The sequence below is a fragment of the Parasteatoda tepidariorum genome, chromosome 8, assembly GCF_043381705.1.
Source record: "Parasteatoda tepidariorum isolate YZ-2023 chromosome 8, CAS_Ptep_4.0, whole genome shotgun sequence".
In the NCBI taxonomy this organism is placed as follows: Eukaryota; Metazoa; Arthropoda; class Arachnida; order Araneae; family Theridiidae; genus Parasteatoda; species Parasteatoda tepidariorum.
This window is the reverse complement of record NC_092211.1, coordinates 19,357,387-19,370,053: the sequence shown is the minus strand read 5'-3', so window position 1 is coordinate 19,370,053 and position 12,667 is coordinate 19,357,387. Positions and strand designations below refer to the sequence as shown.

At 35.7% G+C, this 12,667-nt stretch overlaps 1 protein-coding gene across 1 annotated transcript; it reads left to right on the top strand.

The window, feature by feature from the left end:
• Positions 1-2,104: 2,104 nt before the first annotated feature.
• LOC107449254 (uncharacterized) lies at positions 2,105-6,948 on the top strand (the record flags this gene model as incomplete). The annotated part of the gene is given in 3 exon segments (XM_043052410.2): positions 2,105-2,235; positions 4,830-5,013; positions 6,752-6,948. Coding segments are annotated over 3 exon segments (472 nt in total), but the record flags the coding sequence as incomplete, so codon positions are not given.
• Between the last annotated feature and the right edge of the window lie 5,719 nt (positions 6,949-12,667).

The following is a 12,667-nucleotide window of genomic DNA, read 5'->3' as shown; positions in this document are numbered from 1 at the left end:
TACAGTAGGGAACCGATTATCCGGAACGATCGGGACCATCGCTATTCCGGATAACTGATTTTTCCGGTTTTCTGAATCGCTACAAAAAGCCGTTTTTTTATTGTTAAACACAACTAAAAAAAATTTTTTTTTGGAAATAATCTTAAAAAGAAGAAAAAACGATGGAGCAATACACTAATGATTATTTCCAAAATGATGGTAAGGTAAACATCTTTCAAAAAAGAACGAAAAATCCTAAAATTTTATAAGGAAAAAAAAAATTTTTTTTTATAATGGTGGGAAAATTTATCGAATTTCGTTCCGGTTTTTTGGTTTTCCGGTTTTCAGGTTTCCGGATAACGGGTTCTGTACTGTAATTTGATTCAGAAAATTATGGGATGTGAAGTTTAAATAGACTATTCATATCAGATCATTAAGTTTAGTAGAGCAATTTCTCGAGTATTAACATTTCTCTTTAATAAGAATATTATTTCTTTTGTTTATTTACAAATATTTTTTCAATGTGTTTTAGACATCGAAAAAAAAAGAGAGAGAGATTCTATTTCGAGATCTATGATCTATATTGTCCCCTGCATAAGAAGGTATATCAAACATTCTTTTCAAATTTAATAAGCCACAATAAGGAAGAAACGTAGCCATACTACACTGAAGAAATTTCCAGAGCAACTAAACGTGCTGTTCTACAAGTAGTTATTCGTTTCAAATAACAACGCCCTCATAGATCGTTGCGTTCTCGAATATAAGCTCACAGGACAGAAAATTAATCACACTAGTGCGCAAGCACCGATGAATTAGGTTTCGTTCTGTGAAGCAGTGGTCAAGCGACGAGCTCAACTTCGTGCGCTCTGCCTAAACGTGATCAAAGGCAAGTAACCATCAGTGAGATATCTTTGTTTCGAGCGGAAATTGTGTGTAAATATGGGTAAGAATGTGACAGAGTGGCAAAAAGGAGCAATTGTGTTTGGCCCTGCCCATGGTCATACGGTAAATAAAGTTGCTGGATTTGTTGGTGTTTCGATGCGGACTGTCCAACGAGTCTACAAGCAGTGGTGTAATACACGTGGTTACGAAGGACGACGTCAGAATTGTGGTCGGAAAAAGATCTTGTATGAAAGGGATCGGAGACGTGTTTTACGACTTGTCAATCAAAATCGCTCCCTAACCCGGTTAGAATTGTAAATGAATGTCCATTTTAGTGAGAAAACATTGAGACGGGAGATTCATACAATGAATATTTGGTGTTGAACACCTCGTAAGAAGCCATTGCTTAAACAGGCACATAAAGCTGCTCGACTTCAGTGGGCTAGAAGTCACCGAACATGGACAGTTGCTGATTGGGGGAATGTAATATGGTCTGACGAATCACGTTTTTGCCTTTATTCAAATGACGTACTTCGTCGAGTGCACCGAAGATCAGATAGAGCATTTCATCTTTACTGTGTGCAAGGTCAGGCTCAAGCCGGAGGTGGGCCTGTTTTGGGGTGTTTTTCTTATTATGGATTGGGTCCCCCTCAATGAGGTGGCCAGTAACATGAACCACCATGTTTATTTGAACATTCTGGATGATCATCAGGTGTTGCCTTTCAGTCAACATCTTCATGAAGAGTATGCTGACGATACCCCTATTTTTCAAGATGAAAACAGTAAAGTTAATCGCGCTGGAAGAATATGTGACTAATTTCACTCAGACACTCAATAACATTTTGTCTGGCCTGAAAAATCACCTGCCTTGCACCCCATTGAAAATTTGTGGAACTTGTTGAAACAAGGGGTAAAACGCAGAAATCAGCATCCTCGCAATTTGGTGGATTTACGCGATCAAATCCTCAGCGAGTAGCTTAAACTGGATTCGACGTACATGCAAAACCTTGTGGTCTCACTTCCCAACCGAATCCAGACTGATATTAAATCCAGAGGCGGAGTTATTAAATTATGTTTTTAATGATTTCTCTAAGGGTGACTAATTTTTTGTCCGGTTTGCTTATTATGATTATTTTTATGGAAAATCCGGAAACATTGCATGGCACGAATCCTTGAAGTTTTTATTTTATTTTTTTGTCTGTTCTATTTTTCTTTCGTAGTAAAATTCAACATCGTATTTCAGGAAAGAAGATATTCTGGATTGCGTAGAAAGTGAAACCAATCGCTGTGGTCTTCTTGGTTTCGTTGATTTGTTTGGTTCTTCAAAAGAACTAGAAACCTCATGTGAATCCTTAGATAGATGTTCTGAAGAAGGTAAACGAAAATGCTAATATTTTATAAGTAATTTGAAACTCTTGAAGTACAGTATTTTATTTATAAATTCGCGGAATTAATCTTCGGAAATATGAAGTATTTTTGCTTCAACTAATTTATTTGTGCTGTCAGAGTTTAGTAATTTTAAATAACAAAGCACCAGATTTGATGAAATAATTATAATGGTTTTTAATTTATAAAATTTAAAAAAAAGGCATATTTTTAAAAATTTATTTCGCTGAATTAGTTCATATGTTAAGCTTTGCTATTTAAAATTGCATAGCCCGAAACGATGAAACAATTTTCATGGCATTCAAAAGCATTTCACCCATTAAATAAAATATTACAAAATTATTAAAACTTATTTTTACACGCAATTATCTTTGAACAAATAAATTTTACTATAATATTCAAAAAACTTTTGATTCGCTTTAAAAAATTCTTGAAATTTGGCGAAATATGCTAAAAGTGAAATTTACATTACGGGGTAAGATTCAGACCTTCGAGCAGTATTCTGACTAAATTATTAATTAGCTAAATGATTTTTTTTTCTCGTATTAAAATCTTTTCAGGTCCGTAATCTCATACATTCAGAATCGGATTCAAGATTGGATTCTATTTAACGGAATCGGATTTTATTTAACTCGACGCCATACACCAATAGCAAAATCTCTTATTTTTTTTACTGTTGATTATTAAACATTAAATTAATAGTCTTTGATAATATTTCGTGGTTGAGCCATAGTGGCTCAAGGGATAGAGCGCTCGACTCCTAATGGGGTGACCAAGTTCGAGTGCCATCGCTGACTTATCGATACAAATATTGCACCCGGCTCGCACCGACTTCAGTCGTGGCATAAAATTTCCTCAGCAGATGGATCAAGGGATAGTCTTTTTGTCGAACCGTGGGAGATGTTCCTCCATGTAACGCAAATGTGGATTATCCACCATCAAAAACACCTCCACGAAGGCAAATTTCTACCAATACTTGATCCAGGGGTTTTCTTGTCTTCTGGATTGGGTTCAAAATTACCAGGCTACGGGGTTGAACTTTGGTAATTGTAAATCCAAAATTGAGTCGGCTATTCAACTACGGTTATCAAAAAAATAAAAATATTATTTGGTTGTGGAATGATAACAGAGATATAGTTCGAAAGCATATTGGTAGTAATAAGGTTATAACGTACTTTTTCTTTTATTGCGCAATACATAAAATTTTGTTCTTTAAAGAAAATAAAGGTGCCACAGGGACGCATTCATTTCACAAAACAGAAAAAGATATTTTGGTTCCACAACAGTTCTTGGAACCTAAACTTTAGCCTTTCTAGCGAATACGTAAATCCAGTTTTGCATATATAGTTTGTCTATCTAAACAACTTCCTTTGCCACAAATATTAAGGCCGTTTGTTGATATGAAAGCGAGAAATAGCGAATTTCAAAGAAGGGAGCTTACCACTCTAATTATTCCCTTTCTCTCAGCTACCCGAGTCAACCCTTTCTTAAATATTGACTTGACACCCCTACTTGAAATTGTTAAACCTCGCAATCATACACACCGCCAATGCACCAGGCGTATTGCACGAGGAGTTCTTTCCATAGACAGACTTACGTGATCACGCGATACTCACCTTCACGACCGGCGGTATCATATATGAGCAGAGTCATATATGATACCGCCGGCCGTTATATATGATACTACATCTAGCGGCCCCATACCACAAGGATGTAATCTGCAATTTAGTATTTTCTTATTATTAGCCGTATTAGTACGTTTTCATACTCTTTAGTGCATATACTCTGACGCTCCTTTCTCCGTCTGCAAAAGGGTTAACTGTACCAGAGTTGGACAAAAATGTAATCGATTGCATTTTTCGATTACAGTAATCAACTACTTGTAATCCTGATTACAAGATAACATAATTTTGATTAAAGCTGTAATCGTGATTATAACAAACAATTACAGTAATCAATTACTTGAAATCGTGATTAGAACTTTGATTACAGCTGTAATTGTGATTACAATAGTCGATTACTGTAATCAATTACTTGTAAACGTGATTACAACTTTAAAATTTTTTGATAACAGCTGTAATCGTAAGTACAATAATTGATTACAGTAATCAATTACTTGTAATCTTGATTACAATTCATCAAAATTTTGATTGCATCTGTAATCATGATTCCAAGTAATTTCGATTACAACTAACCATAACAAAAGCAATTACGGGTCATAATTACATATAATCAAATAGTTTGATTGCTTGTCATCACGATAACAAGTAATTTATTACAGTAATTGGTTATCTAATCACAATTACAGTTGTAATCAAAATTATGAATGTTTGTAATCATGATTACAAGTAATTGATTACGGTAATTGAAAAATGTAATCGATTACATTTTTGCTGTATTCTGATGTAATCAAAAATTATGATTACTTGTAATCGTGATTACAAGTAATTGATTACATAGCAGTAATTATCTGTAATCAATTACAGTTGTAATCGATTACTGTAGTAGACGCCCAACTCTGAACTGTACATTTCTGGGTTAATTATTAAATCAGTTGTCCTCATTTTTATTATTATTTTCAGAGAATGAGCTTGAGGATTACTCAAAAAGCAATAAGTACAGCTTCCTGCATTGTTTGGATGATCACCAGCGTGATATGATGGAATGCATGGTCTACAGTTTAATTGAAGCAATGAAAGAATTGATAACAATGTCGAGGATTGAGGAGAATTTCAATGAACAAACTGAAAAAATAATGTTATGCAGGTTAATTAATCGTTTATATTTTTTAAAAATACTTTTACTTCTTTTTTTCTACTTTTCGAAATATTCTTACAGATTATTTGTTTGAAAATACTAATTAGCTGGCTATCCTAATTTTGATGACCTAAAATCCTGGGGAATAAAACATTCAAAAGAAAAGCCTCACATCTGCTCATCTTGATGCCCTGGAATCTTTTTCTATTCATATGAATTATCATTCCCTTGCTGACGACATTAATTCCTCACCACCTCTCCGTAGCGCTTGGAAATGCGTTTCACCCTGATTTGCCCCTCTCAGCTACTGTGCTTTTTCTTGTTCTGTTTTCAATCTTTTTTTTTCTTCTTCTTCCTCTCTCTCTCGGCTACTGTGGTTTTTCTAATTTTGTTTCTCACCTTTATTTTTCTATTTTATTTGTCAGTAACTTTACGTTTTACATTTCAAATCGCTTTTGTTTCTTCAGATTCTCGCCTGGCAAGTCTTGAAAATGGGTGTTTGTTTTTTAAGCGCTTGAAACAAGTCGACTGTTATTTCCTTCTTTTGAAGCGAATTATGTTTTTAATCAGGTAACATGGTGCTGCCTCAGTTTCTTGGGGTTATTTATTTAAAGCTAATTCTGTTTTTGTCAGATTACTGTTGGGAAAACGTGAAGTGCATCACTTTTGCATCAAACTTATCACTAATGAGCCTGAAGAGGTCTATCCAATATAACATAAGGCCTAACAAGGGGATTGTTTTTGCTTATTTTTTGCTAACAAAGGTGAAGGGGAAAGGTGTGATTAGTGCTTACGTAAGACAATAAAATCTTCTTACTTTCAAAATTTTATTCGAAATCAAAATTTAAAAAAAAATGTAACAAAAAATTGCAAGTGGAAATATTTTAAATTTTTAATAAAAATTTAATTTAGAAAAAAGTATAATAGCAAAATATTTTTTTAGCAGTTTTGAACGCAAAAGATTTCTTAAGTTGTTGTAGTTCATTTACGTCGAGCTGCACATTGGGCTATTGGCGACTGTCTAGGAAACATCCCCGAGCATGATCCGAAGACACGTCATCACAATTTTGATTCTCTGCAGAGGGGATCTCGCTTCGGTAGCCGGCGACCCGCGCTAAGTCGAGCACTTTACAGTAGTACGATAGAAGTCGAGCAGTTTACGGGGGTTAAAGAGGACCAATACAGTACACCCCCATACAGACTGATCCAAGTGGTCACCCACCCGCACAATGACCTCAGCCAGTGATGCTTAAATTCGGTGATAGAGATTTTGAAAGAAATGAAAGTTTGCATTGTAATTGCGACCAACTATATTCAAGAAACAATATATTTAAGAAAGAATCTTCAAAAAAGGAAGAAAGCCGTTAAATTGTAAATTAGCTATCTGTTGGTAACCTGTAAGCCTAAGTCACGGAGGAGAGCAACGTTGCTCACTGCCACAGAGGTCAACACACAGTGAGAAAGGTGTCCATGCCCTGAGCTGGATTTGAACCAGCAACCATTAAATTCGCAATCGGGTACGCTACCCGCTTGGCCAACTGGCAGGCAAAATTATGCTTTTTGAATGGCCCTAACCTATCTCGTGGAGTTTGTTTATAAAGGTTCCGTAGAATTAAAACAGCAGTGTATCCAATCCCCCCCCGGAGATTTTTTCCCCTTCTATTTATTTATTTTTCATTTATTTTATTCCATTTTATTTTATATCCGTACTAACTAATATTGACACATAAGCACATTTCTTTTTCAGCGTATTTCAAACGATTCTACTTTGTTCCAGAAATGTAAGTATTGAAAAATGTGGAAGAGATGGATCAGATTTAGTCAGAAAGGAATTAGAAAAAGAACATAAAGATATATTGGATTCCTGTGACGAAATTCTAATAGTGAAGCTAAATTACTCGTAAATGCTTATAACTGTAAATAAAGTCATTATATTTTTATAAATGTTATTTTATTTTTATTATACAGGGTGTTTAATTATATTGGGGAGGTAGGGATCATCGAGAGAATAAAAGCATAGCAACCCATGACCGGAAATGTTATCGTACGCCGCTAAGGGTGCTCCTCGATCATGAATATATTGTTCGTGAACTTTTGAATAGGTACGTTTACAATATCTATCGCTATATCACTGTAAGAATTTTCATTCTAGAATTACGGGGAGATAATCGGCACTAGTCTGCCCTTCCAATTAACCGTAAAGTTTATGGTTAGAAACATTTCTCTTATTTTACGGGTTTGAAACCATTTACAAATAGTAATATCTTGAAACCGTAAAAATGAAATTTATCTGGACATCGATGTTAAGTTATGTTAGACAAATCGACAATTCAGTAAAATGATTTTGCTCTCTCGTTTTAATGTACTTTATAATAATGACTATCTAATCGCTTTTATTCTTCTTCCCCCCCCCCTCGAAAAATATAGTAATAATAAATAAATGAAATCAAAAAAGTTCGTTTTTTTTGGTATTATTATTTTTTTTTAATGTGTAGGAAATTTTACAGGGAGGGCAATGGAATAAAATAAATACGTATTTTGCAAACGAAATTATCTTTTTTTTTCTGGAAAAATATAAAATATTTTTTTAATGTTGAATGATAGTGAAGTGAGCTAGACGTGGAGCCTACAAGTACTTCTGAAAATAAATATTTAATATTAAGTCGAGAGGCTATTAAAATACTATTGACATTCACAATATGTATGAAAAAACATTCTCGGCAGTTGCAGCTATTAAAAATAATCGTCATTAACGAAGTCAAAATTCTTGAATGCCCTATCAAAATATTTTGATGGTTTATGTTGGTTTCAATGCGATTCATGATGGTCCATCATCATTTGATGGTCAACATCTACCATTACGTGTTCATTGTTGTTGATTTGCCAACTAACTTCCGTCATTCCATGACAGAAAATGATACTTTAATATTGTAATGATTAACCATCAAGGTTCAGTCAATCATGTTCCAGACACACACGTGACGTCATTTAGAGATATAATTTAAGTCACATGGTTAGGCATAATCATTATACTTTTCCACTTGCAAGTATCTAATTGTAATTATTAAACCCAGTTGCAGGTACAAAATTGTAATTATTAACTTGGGTGATTAGTCAAAGGGCTTAAAAATTTTTTTATCCATACACATCGACCACAATACTCAGAAAATTATTTCAATGATAGACGGCCAGGATAACCTACTGGTTGGTAGGGCACTGAGCCCTTGTCAAAAAGTTGGTGGGTTCAATCCACGTGGCCCGAAGACTCTCCTTGTAGTAAATAGCCATTTATGCACTCTCTAGTCACAAAGTTCTCAATATTCCCATAACAAATCATACCTCTGAGAGTACCGATCCAGGAGTTCCCTTGTCTTCTGGATTGGGTTCAAAATTACAAGGCTATGAAGTTGAACATTAGTTGTCGTAAGCCCAAAATTGGGTCGGTTGTTCAACGACGGATATAAAATAAAAATGATAGTTGTATCATGGGTTAGAACAGGGTTGGGCAAACTTTTTTGGTCAAGGGCGAAAAATCGAGAAAAAAAAGTTTGGTGGGCCGAGTAAAAACTTCTAAAAGAAACGATATACAAGTTTTAATTTAAATATTTAATGAGATGAATGAAATTGCGATTTCATTTTTAAAAGTTCCTTTTATTGAGGTTCGAAGGGAGATGTGCTTATTTTAAGGAACGAGGCTAAATGCTTGTCTGTTAGTCTATTTCTGAAATGATTTTTTTCTAAGGTTCATAGTTGAAAACAATAATTCACATATATAAGATGAAGCAAACATAGCACTGATTTTCTGGGCATGAGATATTAAATTTTGGGAACTAGCGTAAGGTAATGATTTGCAAAAATCAAACTTTGGTATGCTTAGAAACAGCAATAGTGTGCAATCTTTCCATGCGTGGTAAATAATGTTAGAACTCGCACCGGCAGGAAAGCCCACTCGTTGGAGCTTAAAATGCGCTGTCTGCCACATATAAAGCACAATTCATCTATGTTAGATTCCTTATGTCTGCTCCTCGAGAGGGACAAACGCTCGTTGGAGCTAATCTGCGGCTATTCTATAAATAACTTCTGTTTTCAACATTTTACCAATTGAAGCTGTCTGTGTTAACTATTTCCATGTTAACATACTACATGTTAATATTAACATGTTGGAAAAAAAAATGAAAAAAAATTGCTTTAAGAAAAAGTAGACAAAATAATTGATGCATAATGTATCTTGTTTATATTCGTCACGGATCAGAAAGTTAGAATTCTATCCGCGGGCCGGATAAAACCTTCTGGTGGGTCACAGTTGGCCCGCGGGTAGTAGTTTGCCCAACCTTGGGTTAGAATGTTCCTGTCGTTGGACTGCTGTGCGGTTTTCATAGTTTACCGCACGATCTGAAGTAAATGATAAAGTATGTAAGTAAAGCATATAAGCATAAAGCATATAAAGTTATGTATATAAGTCGCCAGGTATAATACAAAACAGAAATATATCACGGAAACAAAAAAATGCATAAACAAATAATAAGTTTAAGTTAAGTAAAAGACATATACGAGAAAGAATTTATATTTCAATAAATTGGATGTGTGATGCGGGGCTGTATTTAATTGACTTCACGTTAATTAACATTATAATTTATGTGTAGAAACTTAGCTCAACTCTAACACGCCATTTTAGGTATAAACAATCAGCTGGAGCTGACGACGTCATAGATCACATGTGTGGGTCATAGATCACATCTGTGATCTTCTTGAAGTACAAGTACTCAATTTAAAGCTTTTCCTTAGCTTTTCGATGACCGCAAAAAAATAATTTGACAAAAAATCACGATTTCGTTTTATGATATCGTCCAATGCTTTTAGAACTATTTTGTTTTTTGAATGTTCGTCAAATTGAACTTTAGAGATTTTAGTAATGGTCGGTAATTTGTGATTATGCAATAGACCTTCTTCTTGTTAGTTATGAGAATAATTGAGAATCTTTAAGAAAATTTTTAAAGTAAATAATGTGACAAAATTTGAAAAACTCACTTAACACAAAATTAATTTTTATTCACGTAAATATAGCTCAATTTTAACACGCCATTGTCCCGCAGTGAACTGATCGTTAAGAAACGGTTTCCAGCAGATCACCGAAGTCAAGCATCACTGGCTGCGATCAGTGTGCTTCTGCTTGCACTGTAATAAAAATGCAAGGATGTCTTGCTGATCTCTTGAAATCTGCACCTCTACTCCTGTGGGTTGTGTGACTGGGTGGCGCAGTTGGTTTGTCGTCGGCCTTCTGAGCCCAAGTCAGCGGGTTCGATCCCCGGCCCAGACACCGGATTTTCGGAAAGCAGAAAATCCTCAGCGGAATGATTACGCGGCATGTAAAAGATCCTTGGAGTGCCTTTTTGGCTCTTGGCATTTCTGACAAAATTAAATTCCTAGTGCACTTTAGCATCCAAATAGAGTCTCGGTGTTGCCATCCAGTTTGGCAGAAACTAGACGTCCAAATTAACTTGGCCAACGGTATCTCACCCATTGTGGTGGTCTTGAAAGAGTGGATACCACTTCAGGAGAACGCACTAGGTCTGCTCGACTGATTGTGCAGCTCATTGGAAATAATAAAAATATTTAAAAAAAACTCCTCTGGGTTGGCAAGCAATCTGTCGACTTAACGAACGCATTGGTTTTACATCCCCCCCCCCCAATTATTTGATTCATAACCTATTTGCTGTGTTCAATGCAATCTCATGATTAATGTTCTGAACTGCCAGTTTCCACTTTTACAGTTTATACTTCTCTTTTATATTGTCCCGCAGTGAACTGATCGTTAAGACGTGGTTCCCAGCATATCACCGAAGTCAAGTATCACTGGCTGTGACCACTTGGATCAGTCTGCGTAGGGACCGAGGGTGTGCTCGTTAAACTGTTCGACCGTAAAGGACTCGACTTCGCGTGCAGGCCGTCAGGCTACCGAAGCGGGGGTGCCATCCTTTCTGCAGAGGATCAAAATTGTGATGGCTTGTCTTCGGATCATCCTCAGGGATGTTTCCCACACCGTCTCCAATAGCCCATTGTGCTGCTCTAGTGCGACGTAAATGAGCTACAACTTTAACACGCCATTTTGCTTATAAATTATCAACTGGCGCTGGCGTCATAGGTCACGTGTGTGGGTATCTGTGGATCTTCGTTTTCCTGAAGTTCAAGTATCCAATTAAAAGAAAATCAACCTTTTAGAAATAATGATTATTGAGGATTCAACTTTTTGTGAGAAGTGATTTGAACAGTACTAAGGAAGAAAATTGGTTGTTGAGTTCAGAGAGTTCTAAGTTGGTAGTCTTTAATGATTCTTCAGAAGTAAAAAAAATAAAATATAAACATTTTAGAACGATGCGCACTGTAATTAAAAAAGAAACCCTGATGATGAAGCAAAATATTAATTTTAGCAGAGGTAACATCTGAAAATACCTTATTTTAAAGTCCCGTGAATTTAAATTTAAATAATTGTATTAAAGAGATTATTGAAATAAATATTCTGTTTACGACAAGTGACAATAATGAGAATCAGATATATTTTTTAAGAACTAACGAGTATTTTCTGTGAATAATTTAAAATCAAACCATCTTCAGAAACCGTTTATTAAGTCAAAGTCCCGCAGTGGACTGATCGTTAAGACACGGTTCCCAGCAGATCACCGAAGTCAAGCATCACTGGCTGTGGTCAGTGTGCGGGTGGGTGACCACTTGGATCAGTCTGCGTAGGGACCGAGGGTGTGCTCGTTAAACTGTTCGACCGTAAAGGACTCGACTTCGCGTGCAGGCCGTCAGGCTACCGAAGCGGGGGTGCCATCCTTTCTGCAGAGGATCAAAATTGTGATGGCTTGTCTTCGGATCATCCTCAGGGATGTTCCCCAGACCGCCGCCAGTAGCCCATTGTGCAGCTCTAGTGCGACGTAAATTAACTACAACTTTAACACGCCATTTTGCTTATAAATTATCAACTGGCACTAACGTCATAGGTCCGTGTGTGGATATCTGTGGATCTTCGTCTTCCTGAAGTTCAAGTATCCAATTAAAAGAAAATCAACCTTTTAGAAATAATGATTATTGAGGATTAAACTTTTTGTGAGACGTGATTTGAACAGTACTAAGGAAGAAAATTGGTTGTTGAGTTCAGAGAGTTCTAAGTTGGTAGTCTTTAATGATTCTTCCGAATTAAAAAAATAAAATATCAACATTTTAGAACGATGCGCACTGTAATTAAAAAAGAAACTCTGATGATGAAGCAAAATATTAATTTTAACAGAGGTAACATCTGAAAATACCTTATTTTAAAGTCCCGTGAATTTAAATTTAAATAATTGTATTAAAGAGATTATTGAAATAAATATTCTGTTTACGACAAGTGACAATAATGAGAATCAGATATATTTTTTAAGAACTAACGAGTATTTTCTGTGAATAATTTAAAATCAAACCATCTTCAGAAACCGTTTATTAAGTCAAAGTCCCGCAGTGGACTGATCGTTAAGACACGGTTCCCAGCAGATCACCGAAGTCAAGCATCACTGGCTGCGGTCAGTGTGCGGGTGGGTGACCACTTGGATCAGTCTGCGTAGGGACCGAGGGTGTGCGGTATTGGTCCTCGTTAAACTGTGCTACCGTAAAGTGCTCGACTTCG